The sequence below is a fragment of the Vitis riparia genome, chromosome 5, assembly GCF_004353265.1.
Source record: "Vitis riparia cultivar Riparia Gloire de Montpellier isolate 1030 chromosome 5, EGFV_Vit.rip_1.0, whole genome shotgun sequence".
NCBI lineage: Eukaryota > Viridiplantae > Streptophyta > Magnoliopsida > Vitales > Vitaceae > Vitis > Vitis riparia.
In genome coordinates this window covers 4,406,745-4,419,778 of record NC_048435.1, presented here as the reverse complement: position 1 = coordinate 4,419,778, position 13,034 = coordinate 4,406,745, and the positions used below count along the sequence as shown (strand labels likewise).

General features: G+C 34.0%; 1 protein-coding gene across 4 annotated transcripts; it reads right to left on the bottom strand.

Annotated features, from left to right (window-relative positions):
- Positions 1 to 821: 821 nt before the first annotated feature.
- LOC117915428 (cyclin-T1-3-like) lies at positions 822 to 9,162 on the bottom strand. 4 transcript variants are annotated; one of them, XM_034831019.1, is made up of 7 exons: positions 8,975 to 9,158; positions 7,651 to 8,176; positions 7,380 to 7,461; positions 6,758 to 6,892; positions 6,030 to 6,205; positions 1,340 to 1,485; positions 822 to 1,191 (listed from the first exon to the last, which is right to left on the bottom strand). In XM_034831019.1, exons 2-7 carry the CDS (start codon positions 8,169 to 8,171, stop codon positions 1,160 to 1,162), a joined length of 1,092 nt encoding a protein of 363 aa, XP_034686910.1. In that variant the 5' UTR covers positions 8,172 to 8,176; positions 8,975 to 9,158; the 3' UTR covers positions 822 to 1,159. The 4 variants fall into 4 exon arrangements, 3 of the variants coding, with proteins under 3 accessions (XP_034686910.1, XP_034686912.1, XP_034686911.1); XR_004651389.1 differs by lacking the exons at positions 822 to 1,191; positions 1,340 to 1,485 and adding exons at positions 2,176 to 5,701; positions 5,827 to 5,949 and having other exon boundaries at positions 8,975 to 9,162; XM_034831021.1 differs by lacking the exons at positions 822 to 1,191; positions 1,340 to 1,485 and adding an exon at positions 1,764 to 5,949 and having other exon boundaries at positions 8,975 to 9,162.
- Positions 9,163 to 13,034: the final 3,872 nt, after the last annotated feature.

Here is a 13,034-nt window from a genome sequence, read left to right as displayed (position 1 = left end):
AATTCTAGAGCTACCGATGGGATGCTGTAGTGCACGTTCTTTGACCATTCCACAATAGGAAGGCTTGTTTACTTTTTTCTTTCTTTCTTTCTTTCTTCCTTTCGAGATGACCTAGAAACAAAAAAACAAATCCCAACACGATACCATGATACCCTTTTTATACCTACCCAAAAAAATATTTTAAAAAAATTTTAATTTTAAGATTAATTTTATTCAAACTCGAACGTGAATACATTTAATTATTATTAATTTTAAATTGCGTCTATTAGAATTTATATAAATTTATTTTTTGGGAGATTTTAAATATATAGGTTAAACAATTTTCTGAAATTAACCCGATTGTATGCTGTCCTTTTCTCATATTCAATATTTGTCAGGCTGATTGTCAACACTTGTATTTTCTATGAATAGAAAATGGTCAATCCAATGGCATCCCTTTTAAAGAAACAATATTTTCATATATTTTTTTAAAGCAATAAAAGCACCATGGGTGGATTCTGTCCATTTTCCTTTCCAAAACTTCTTATAAAAGGAAATAGAGCCGAAAACAGTAAAATTATACACTTTCATTTTAGGGTGTGCCAAAAAGAATTGGGGTTTAAAATCAAACGATTTTTTCCTGGAAACTTCTTAAATATCAACATTATGTCATTTAAAAGCAGGTACTACTCCAGATTTTTGTTGAAAAAAAAAGGACTTCAAAACATTTAAAAGCCCTTCTAACCATCCTCAGAATCACATACTCAAAGCAAATAGACACCTTAGACCCGTGATCTTATTTAGAACAAGAAAGTATGAGCAGTAGAAAAAACAGACGGCCATGAGAAACAGAAGAGTTTTGTTATTCCATTAGATGACCACTCAACAGAAAGTTCATGCCTGTCTATTCGAATTACACTCTTTGGACCTGTACTTCTAAAGGAAGTGCTGAAACAAAGATATCTAATCTACTGCTCTCTCTCTCTCATGAATAGCGCTTCTCCCATGTTATAACCTGGACAACACTGATGATTTTCCAATCATTGGTTACAAACACGGCATTAAAAAACAATGAATATAATACCCATATCTAACATGAAACATTCATTCCTGAAGCCTAGTCTACTGTGTAATCTTTTAAAAGAGCTCAATCAACTGGTGAACTGAATCTGCATAGAAACTAAAATAGCTCCATCAACTGCTGGGCAACATCTGCATCAAAGGATCAACAGATTGTTAAAAAGGTGGGAGCAATGCAATGAGATTCATAATTAAATACTAAGAACCAAGACTATTGGCAAATATAAAATTAACGTAAAATCTTGAACATTCACATAATATTCAAAATAGTGCCAACTACCTTGAAGAATAGCTGGCGTTGTTTCAAACTCCTGCCAGATATACTGGTAAGAAGCAACATCCAAATTTAGGATCTTGGCAGCAAGGTAGGCTGCCCCCGCAGCAATATGATGTGGTTTGAACTGAAGCCACAGAGAGCTTCGCAGCCTGCAAAACATTGGTTTGACTTGAGAAGGCCATATGGAAATAAATAAACCTATTATTCAGAGTTGGAGAAATCCATGGATAGTTAACAAACCAACCATCTCGGGCAACACTAAAATGAACAGGCAATGTCTTGTAGAACTTAGCATAATGCCAACACAAATCACATCAGCTTTCAAATACTAAACATAGGTATAGAGCATAAAACCAAAAAGCTAAGACAACATATCAAACATTGGTTTCAAGTAAAGAAAGCAAGCAAAGCATTTTTTTCTTCTTACCAACTAAAAATGCAGCAACCCAGGTGGAATATTTTCCAAGATTCGTCTGCAGATATGGCTGATAACAGTACCAAAATACTAGCAAACATCTTATACCCATCTAGAGAACACATCAACTCCCAGGCCCAGTTCTGCTGCAGGGTATTCCCAACTCCAGAAACACATGCAATTCAAAAGATAAAGCAACTAGGAAAGAGGAATTCATTGCAAGCAAACACTTCTTGAAAGGCAAATGCCAGTATCGTCCACCCAATAGTTCAATCTGCAGAGACTTTGCTGATATGCATGCTTTCAAGCTAAAAGACATTCATGTACGTAATCCCCACTATAGAATAGCATGCCACCAAAGACCACCAGAAGCCATAAGCAGGCATAAAATCAATGCTCTAAGTTGCAAGCACCATTATACTCCTGTAAGTTACTCTTTTAGGATACTAAAAGATTGCATTGGTAACATGCATCAGAAAGTTCTCGGTGTCAATGTAGGTGGTTTTCTGAATATTTGCTTGAGAAGCATGGAAGGAATCCACTAAAACCAACCCTAGCTTTTCACACAAGCATCCTTCCAAGCGAGGAGGATTAATAGGGATTTTCTTTGAAAATCCAAAAGGATACCACTCAGAAATAATAAGAGCTTCAGGTTAAATAAAATGATGCTGATGATGCCGCATATGATGAGGTGCTTAACATGTTGCAACCCTCCAGGACTCAAATCTCAACATCCCAAAGACAGACAGTCCCGTACCCAAAAACCATAGCTGGAGGTCAGACTTGGTAAACACATGCATGAGACATGTGAAATAAAAATGTGAAGCTACACTATGCTGAATATAATATAATGATATATAACTTAAGATTGTTTTGAGGGATGTGAATATGTGGAGGGCAAATATGACTTCCATATTCAGCATGCTAGTATGAACAAAGAAAATGACATTTAACCTGTTAACCAAAAAATGACAAAAAAAGAAAAAAAGAAAGAGAGAGAAAAGAAAAAAACAAAGGAACAAAATGAGAAGAAAAAAAAAGTGGACGAAAAAACTTCTCAATACATACAGGCTTTAGAAGTTCAGTAGTTGATTTTTTTTGTTTTTCTTTTCTTTTCCTTAAAACAAACAAACAAAAACAAAAAGGCCCTCATGACCATGAGGCACTGGTGGTAGGAGCAGATAATAATGGTAAGAACATAATTGACATTGAAAACCAAAAGAATAAAGATGAAGATTGTCAAGGTAAGTTTGAGAGATGCACTGGCTACAACAAATAAAATAAATGATATACTTGTAAGTACAGTACGTATTTAGTGCTTACTGTTCTTTTGAGTTTTTTGGCATAACATGCTCCTGGCTATTCAAATTTTGCAATAAATAATGCCATATTATGTGTTAGTGTATTGGACTTCAATCCTTCATAGCCCACTTTGTGTTTTAAGCTGTATAAGTAAATGTTGATTGCCTAAGGTTAACAAACTTATAGCACATTTTGCAACATGGCTATAGATGCAATAGTATCATGATTTATGAACCGTTAAGTACAATTTACAAAATACAAGTACATATTGTACGAGAGATTATATCAAATATAATGTTCATTTTCATTCAGTTCCAAATGAATTGAACAAGTGTACATTTTCTAAAGTATTATCTTAGTTAAGAGGGGAAGGGAAAGAACACACAGAATAGGAGCCCAGGTAGTACCAAAAGTGAAGCTTAGACATTTAAAAAAATTATAGTAATAAGCACATAATGTTTATCCATGAAAATAAACATATACACAAATAAATTATAGAAAAGAAAAAGGAAAAAAATAGTTTAAAATTTACTTATAAAAAAAGGTAGGTAGGTATAGCAACAAATTCCCAGTAAAAAAGGTCCGGCACTTTTTTATTCTTTCAACATAAATACTGAAATACTAATCAGAATAAGGAGAAAGCAGTAATAATCAGTAGACTTGTAAAATAAGGTTTGCAGGTATTGCCATGTATGGTCGCAATAACTGCTTAGGAAACATCCAGGGATTAGGTACCAAAAAGGTAATCCAGCTGCCAGAGCATAAAGGCCAAGCAAAGCCGACAGCAAAAATATAACATAGAGACACATCCTTCACTTACTCTTTCTTACCCGTTCTATGATACCAACAGAAGGCTGGAAAGAACCAATAAAGTTGAAAAATGACAGAATAAATCTTATGGCTTATCCACAAAAACTTATATTGTCAAGATTGTTTAGTGTGGGGAGGAGGAAAAGCAATATGAGGAAACTGAAAGAAGAAATACCAGTGAAAAATTGGTATAAAGGAATATATTTAAAAGAGAAAAAGAACTAAAGAAGTGCAACCTAGTAATGTGGATAAAGATAAAGATCATCACTATACATCACTTAAATGGTCTACAGGCCACTCAATCTAAATGGCAACTGCTACCCATAATTTCCCACCAGTCTTCATATAATTGGTTAGGGCTTACATCCCTAATAAAAAATACCCAATTAAATTAAGCACAAAAGGAAACACATCTTGTAGGATAGGTAGATCTAGAATTTTCAGTAATGATGTTATAGTAGTAGATTTCTCCTCAATAAAAAGTAAGCAACAGAAAAGGTTTCTTGCAGCCAACTCAAAAATAGTTCTAGAGAAGCTATCTAAGTTGTCCACTGTGCATCTATTAATTATAAATAATATATTCTCTTTGCTTACTTATCAAAAAAAGAAAGGCTAACCCTAATGTCCACCAGCACATCAACTTTTTAGGGCCACTAGTTTCATTTCCAGACAAGGCAACAAAACCAAAATTAGCAAAGATAATAGTGCTCAACTCTGGCAGTTTCTGAACTGCAGACACTCCTATGTCTAACAGCAACTCCTGGACCAAGGATTTAAATTTTTAATGCTAATTCATGGACACAGTTAGTCCTAATTAAAACCCAACAGAAAATTCCAAATATTTGGGATATGCAAAGTTACAAAATCATGGTAGGATTTGAAGCAAAATAACAATTCAAAATTTTTGGGTATTTCAGAGACAAGCCTTAGCTAAACTAGAAAATCTCCCTAGATATCCAACCATATTCCTTGTCCAAGTGGGTCAGCAATAAAAATCACATAAAGAACGAGGATAGAAATATGCACCCATCTAATTCAAAAACGTTTTCAAAAGTGATTCCTTTTCTGAGAATGGAAACTATTGAAACTTTTGGGAATCAGTCAACTTGAGTTGTTTCTGTTCTTAAACAAACAATGGGACAAATGAGAGACAAAGAAAGAAGAAAATGTGGAAGACTTCCAGAAAACAGGCTTTTTTTTCGAAAATTTTGAAACAGTTTTCAACATTTGTCACCAAATTTCTACCATTTTTTAAAATTGGAAAACATTTTATATTCTCAAAACCAAACTCACCCAAACCAATTTTTCTTTTCTTTTTTTTTTTTTTATAGCCCATTCAAGGCGACTCCCAGACTTGCAGGAATGGACATTAAGTAGACAAGTGGCCATTGGTTTCACAAACTATAAGTTTGTTAAGAGGAAGGGTGTATATTAGGATGGTAAAACTGTCCTGAGGGTTTGTGGCTATCTTCAATAGCCAGTGACCAGGTTCAGAGTAAATTCATGATAAAGGCATCCACTACACATCAGCAGTTCAACTTCAGATAAACAAAACTTTCCATGAACAGCATATCAATCCGCCAGCTAAGAATATCATAGATGCGAGCACGCTAATCTTGTGTAGATCCTGCAATTATATGCCATGCCAAAATAATCAATATCCCATTCCAGAATGACCATGCAGAGCTCTAAAGAACAAAACACTGACACAAGTAATACACAGTTTTGAACCAAGGACAAAGAAGATAACCGATTTATCCTCCTCCACATTAATAACTGCCTTTAAATCTCAATAAATTTGCAATTTGATTGAGATTCCAACACCAACCAGTCCAAATCTATAAAAAAAGATTGATCATCATAAACACAAGAATGCTACCTAATTCCTACACTATCTTCCTGGTTTTAACCACATTCTTTGGAAATAGTAACTAAATACAAGTAGCCCGCATTAGAAAAGTACCTGAACAGAACATGGCCACTATAACTGTGTAAGATATGTGGAAAGGATTCATGTTGTACACAATCAGGTGAAGTATGTACTAGATTCTGCTAACTAATTTTGCCACTAACCCTATTGAAATCACTGATACAGAAAACAATGCATCTGCAATCTCAGAATCCACTAAAAGAACACATTGAGAATAAGGATAGCAGCATACTTACCCTTCACTGACCAAGTGTAATGCCAAATTCACCAAAACAGTTTGTGAAAGACCTAATTTGTTAAGAACAGATGTAAGAGGAACATATGGGTGCTCCACAGTGAGCTCAAAATCTAGAGTAGTCAGTATCATCTGCTCAGCCTCGATCACCCGTTCCCGATACTGCTCAAACCAGTCCTGTTCAACATCCAAATCATGTCAGGAAAGCACACTATGAACACAAACTAAGAGCTTTAGTCCCAATTTTTAAGCCAACAATCCGGATTCGGATGCATATCCATGCTGGACAAAAGACATGGACATGGATTATGCATATTCATAAAAGCAATAAAATGCAAACACTTGAATCTCTATATAACTTAAAGTCTAAAATTGCATGCGATGCAGGAGCTTACTGTTTAAATCGATTACAACATATAACATCCTTTTTTGAAAGCCAAGTATATGCATTAAAAAAAATGCCAAAAGGGATGCACCAATATACATGGGAAATATACCATCAAATATCAACATCCAAAGGAAGAGAAAAAATACTAGAAGTAAAGAAAAAGACATAACAAAGTTAAGACAAAAAAGATGAAGATATAATAGAAATTCTTTCAGTCCATACAAAGCTATTTAGTTTTTTTTTTTTTTTTTTGATAAGTACAAAGCTATTTAGTTTTATATCTATGTATATGTATATGCATAAGACTACAGGTGAAAGAAAATGGTTCCAAAGATACTTACAACGGGGAGCAGATAAGACAAGAAAGTAAGGTCCAGCTTATGGAGAATTTCACAAGATGCTCTCACTACATTGTTCAAAGGGCGCTGTGTTTCCTCGGACTTTGCAGCAAGAAAAAGGGAAGCAGTAGCAATCAACTGCAAACAGAGCCAGATCAGTAATAACGCTATTCCTCTGAATTACAGACTGTAAATTAGATTAACACACTGCATTCATAAAGTCACATCAAGGCACAGAAGGTAGTTGTTTTGCGAATGACAATGACTAGAAACCAAATTGAAAAAAAAAATCAAGAATGGTGAAAGAAAAGGTGACTAGTTTTTCCATTTTTAATTTTAAGCATTATATCTGTGGAGGGAGAAAATGATTGTTTTCTTAGGTTATGGTTTACATAATACATAAACAATAAGGCAGAGGGATCAGACCACAAAACTAAAGCAGAAACATAAAGTAGTTCCACGCCAAATTTTATTGTTCCATGTGAAAAAAAAAAATATCCAATGAGTAAATTGAACAAGGATTGCAAACAAATAAGAGCATGGTCATTGTGAGTTCTTGTTGAGTATCATTCAATAAACTATACACATCCCATCAAATTTAAAACATAAGAAGCTGGAAACTTACAAATCTATCATGGCAAGCATGCGAACGTCGAACAAAAAAGCGGTGGCATAAAACCATGGCAGTTCCAATAGTAGTTTGAGGCCTGAAAGATACGCAACACAGTTAAATTAGAATTTTTTTTTTTTTGATAAGTAGTTCCTAAATTAGAATATATGAATAACTAAACTAAATAACTTCAACTAATAGTTTTTAGAACCATTTAGTAATTATGCAAACAATCTAATCAGAAAGTTATCAGCATAAATAAACATACGCATCATAAAGAGCTTACAACTCAAGCCGCAGTCCAAGATTCTGAAGAAAAGCACAATATGAATACCGCAAATGCATTTCACGAAGTGCATCAATACCATCTTTCCTTGAAGGGGAGCATCTTTCAATCTCATCCCTAGACATAAAGACCATATCATCATCCTCCAACTTTGAGCGATCACGTTTACAGCTGGTAGATGTGTAGGCATTAGCATTAGGTCTTGTAGGAGCAGGGACCAAGCTGTTGCAGGTTGAAGGGGCATTGTCATATGTGGTTTGTTGCTGATAGTGCCTCCCAGTGTCTTCCCAAGCAGAAGCTGAAAATTTTCTCCTTTTCAAGGAGGGTGCGGCATCATGATTAACATAATTATAATTCTTAGAGCGCTCCCTAAAATTTCTTGAGAAGTCATGGGGATTATAACTCCTTATACGGTTATCATTAATGTTAGCACTGTTGCTGTTTTTGTTTCTAATGAAAGAGGGTCTATAATTATCATGAAAAGTGCCTCCTTGCGCTCTGTAAGTTTGTGTAAAAGACATTGTTCCTGCTCAAGAAACCCAAAAGGAAAAAGATTAAAAACAATCTAAGATAATTAAAAACAAAGGAAAAGATACAAGTTTTCCCTGCGATATAATATATAAATTGAACAGAAGTTTGCAAATTCTAACCAGCAAGAGCAGAAAAATAAATCAAAGAACACGAACGACAAACTTATCAAAACCCAGATAAAATTTTCAGACATCAATGGACAATAAATATCATACAAGAAATAATAGAAAAAATGGCGGGGAACAAACTTTCACAACAATATACACTGCTACATATAAAGGGGAAAAAAAACTCTTACATCCATAGCATAAATAATGATATGGGAAGATTATATCCATTGTATGTGTCAAATATTTATATATACGCAAATATGACGACCAAATAATAATTCCCGAGCACGTTCAAGGCAATTCTTGTCCCGTACCAGACAGTTGAAGTCTGTAGAGCCAAACAGAACCTAAATTATAAAAGCAGATTATGAACACGTGATCCTCACAGTAGATCTCCTCGAACAAGACCCTGATCATTCAAAGCCTCCTTTTCCACAATCAAGCCCTAATACAGACAGAACTATACGAGATTCCATAAAAAATAAATAAAAATCTGGCCAACTTTCCCTAGTATAAGAAGTTGGATGATGATCTTCCCAACGGAAAACAAAACAAAAGATTCAAACTTTACTTTTCAATTTTCAATTTTCTCGGCAACCAAGGGGAAATCAAACGATCGGACCAAACAATCTAAATCTCCTCGCTTCAAAGAAGACCTAAAAACTGAAATCAACATCAATTACCTAATCAAAGAGAGATAAAAAGACCGAGGCTCTCAATTTCGATCTTCAACGATGGCGTCGTATTTCGTAGGGAATTGAGGTGATCCAGAACAGACCCAATTTCACCTGAAATGGTTTACCCTAGCTTAGGTTTTGGGCGTAGAAAGCAGAACAGAGGAGACTCCTTGAGGAAAAGAACTCAGATAAATAAATAAATAAAAGGATAAATCCAAGGCAACCCAACCATATCACCAACTTTATCGACTACGATCAGATGAAAGCTAGAGCCTCGCATTAGCACAACATCAACAAATATCATGTCGCCACGTGTATTAAACAATTAGCAATTTCCATTTGTTCTGATTTTGAAGACGTGGAGATAACTCGTTGGCTGATTAGGTGGGACCCCAGGAGAGCGAGTGTAGGTTAAAGTCTTTCTTTAGGTAGCATCCAAATATTCGGTTCTCTTTTTTGACATTTTTGTTGCGTGATAGAATAGAAGTGGAAGGCGAGTCGAGGCTAGCTCAACTCGCCTATGACTTGGCTTGGCTTGGCTTTAGCCACCGCTGGTTGATCGATGAAGACCTTGTTTGTCTGGACTTCTAAAATATTAAGCACTATCTGAGATTTTATTAAAGGCTTTTATGACTAAAAAAAAATAGGGTTGTTTGGGAAAGAGGAGAAGATTTTATTAAAGGATTTACTACCTATTTATTAAATAGGTTATATAAGTCGATATGAATTTGATCCAAACCTAATTATAGTTAACCAAAACCTACGAAAAGTGTGTTGAGTTCAAGTCATATTAATAATTCGTATCAAATTTTATTACCCCTAATTAGGACAACAAAGGTAAGATGGATTGTACAACCATCACACCTCCAAGGCCTAAATTAGTAATGGTGTTTCCTAAAATACGCAAGCAAAAATACATCTCTCATTACAAGGCTCTCAATGGTATTTACAGGACGAGGTGGATAGATAAATAATGTCACATCCACACTTATCTATAAATTGTATTATAAGACGGGTCACAATAATCTTTAAATTCAAATTTGTTGATCTCAAGATGATGGATTCTTGCAAATATCATTTTTAATTAAATGATTCATTGTTTTTATTTACTTCCTTATAATCATGATGATAATAGTAAATGTTTAGATCATAATTTAACTTTCAAACATCTTTTATTAATAACATAATAGAATTAGAAATATTACTCTTTTTATTATAATAACCTATTATTATTTTTTAATCACTTTCAATCTATTGGTTCATTCTTAGCAACTATCACGTCATCTCTTAAAGTCAAACATTTCGCAATAATTATTGATATATTATCCATATGCATGCTTGGAACCATTTTTATAATTTCATTAGTCTTTAATAACTCATCTTGAAGTACTTTAATTATCTATCCTTAAACTATCAAAATTTAATTTGAATATTCCATTAATAGGAGGAATATTCAACCACTTGAGGGACATTATTACGTCATTCATTTTGAAGATAGGAGTCAGTTACATGTTTTTGAAGATTTTGGAAGTTTATGGTAACTTTCTCGATAATGTAAAAAAGGTTGGGATAGATTTGTCTAAACATTACTTGATTTCAATGAATTCATACATTCCCAAGTGATAATGACAATTTTTCTTATGGGACAGTTGAAAATTTTGTAATTAATTTAATAGTTTTTAGACACCATTTCAAGTTAAAATAAAAATTAACTTCATGCAATAGAGATGTAAAACATTTGAACTTGATGTGATTCCAAATTCATCAAACAAATGGGCACTTTCTAAAAATGTGGCCAATATTTTCAATACTTTAATTACATAGATGACACATGTTTGTTTACAATATCTATTATTCTAATTATTAGATGCTCATGAGTAGGGAGGACATCTCTAATTAGGAAGAATTTTATTTTAGCCACAAGATTTAGTTTCCAAGTCTAATGTAGAATTTTGGATATAGGGAGCCAAAGGTTTTCTCATTGCCTAGCTTGTTGTCTTAAGGGTGAATTTACTATATTGAGAGAAACCTAAAAATCTTATAAAAAATGGAAAAGAATTGGATAAGATTTATTTTAACATCTACCAAAACATTTAGAGAAATAATTGAGGCAATGGATGGATATTCAACTCATTGGAATCCTAATTTATAAGGGAAACTTGTGTTTTAATGGGGCTATTTGACAAATATATACTTTTGGGAACCCAACTTTATTAAATCTAAAAACCAGCTTTTAATGTGAAAAATAATTTTTTTTTTTTTATGCACTCTAAGCTGGCTGCATTTTTTGTACCGAGATTGCCCTTTTTTTTCCTCCCGTACCCACCATCCGCCTCTCCCTCCCTCCTTCCCCAATGAAACCGGTCGGCCGGTGTCATCACCGACCGCCACTCACACCTCTCATCCGCCGGCAAGCAAAGGTTGTGTTTTTCAGCCTGGCTCAAAAATTGTGGATTTAGGGTTCATGAAATTTAAATCCAATGGCATAAAAGCAAAAAGATCCCTAGAACAAATCCTGAAAACACAATGAGCAAAAAAAAAAAAAAAAATTTGTTTTCCTTAGAAGTTTTGCATGGATTTTCTCGAAAATCAAACAAGGATGAATTTTCTCGGAAATCGAATGGGGGATGGATTTTTTTAAGGATCAAATAGGGATTTTTTTTTTTTTTTTTTTTTTTTGCTTCTGTCGTCGCTGCCACCACCATCAATGACCACAAGAGTTGCTGGTTGTCGCCGTCAATGGCAACCAACCGCGCCTTCTTCCCTTCGGCCCTGGTTCTCCACCATTGCCATCGCCTTATTCTCTCTTGGTGATGTCGAAAGGAAAGGAAAGAGAGAGAAAGAGGGAAGAGAAATGGAGGGAGAGAAAGATTGCCGACTGGAGAGAGGTGTGAGTGGCGCTTGGTGATGACGCTGGCCGACTGAGGGAAGGAGAGGCGGATGGTGGATATGGAAGGAAAAAAAAAGGCAATCTCAGTACAAAAAATGCAGCCGACTTAGAGTGCATAAAAAAGATATAATTTTTCACATTAAAGGCTGGTTTTCAGATTTCATAAAGTTGGGTTCCGAAAAGTATATATTTTCCAAATGGCCCCATCAAAAAACAAGTTTCCCAATTTATAAAGTCATGTACTTTGACATCCCAATTAATGTAATGTAAATGATTTTTATCCACAAAAGTGGTGATATAAAACCTAGAAGTTTGTCCAGCAGTAGACTTTTCTACCATTTCTTCTGCACCATTTTAGCTCAACTTGAATATATTTTCTACAACTAGTAACCTTATTCCAAATGATAGAATCTCGTTTAAAAAAAAAAAAAATCTAAAAAAAATTATTTTTCACATATTTTTCCCTCATGATCCTAGCCCAATTGCTCTCACTATCTATGAGGATTCTCCATTGTAGTTTAGTAATTAAAGTTTTATTGACATTTTTATCCCCCCTGATTCTTTGACCTCCTTGTTTACAAACCTCTTCTCAGGCTACCAAATGAATCCTTCTAGATTCATTAAACCTTAAAATATGGTGTCCTTAAGAAATTGTTGTTAATCCTATTTAGATTCCCATTGTTTATTTTTTTAAATTTAAAACAATTCATAACATAAATGAGGAAATTAGCCAGATTAGTCTGTATAAAACTATTTTGCTACCTCTTGAAATGAATCAAGTTTTCCAATATGCTAACCTTTTTTTTAGATTTAAGAATTACTTAAGAAAAAATGCTCATTTTTATTCTACTTTGAATAATTGGACAACCAAGATATTTACTAATGCCATTGGAAAGAAAAATACTTAGAGCTTCTCCTAAACTCCTCTACATAACCCTCTGAACGTTACTAGAAATCTAAACATATGACTAATTAAAATTCACAAGTTGATTTGATAATGCACAAGAACTATCCAAAAGCCTATTAATATTAGTAAAAGTAGTTTGAGAGGCCTTAGTAAATATTGTACAATCACTTATAGATATAAGGAAAGAAATTTTGGGTCCATTTTGATGAGTTGGAATTCCTAAATGATTTTTATTAACTTTTTTGTCCAAATATTCTAATAAATAATAA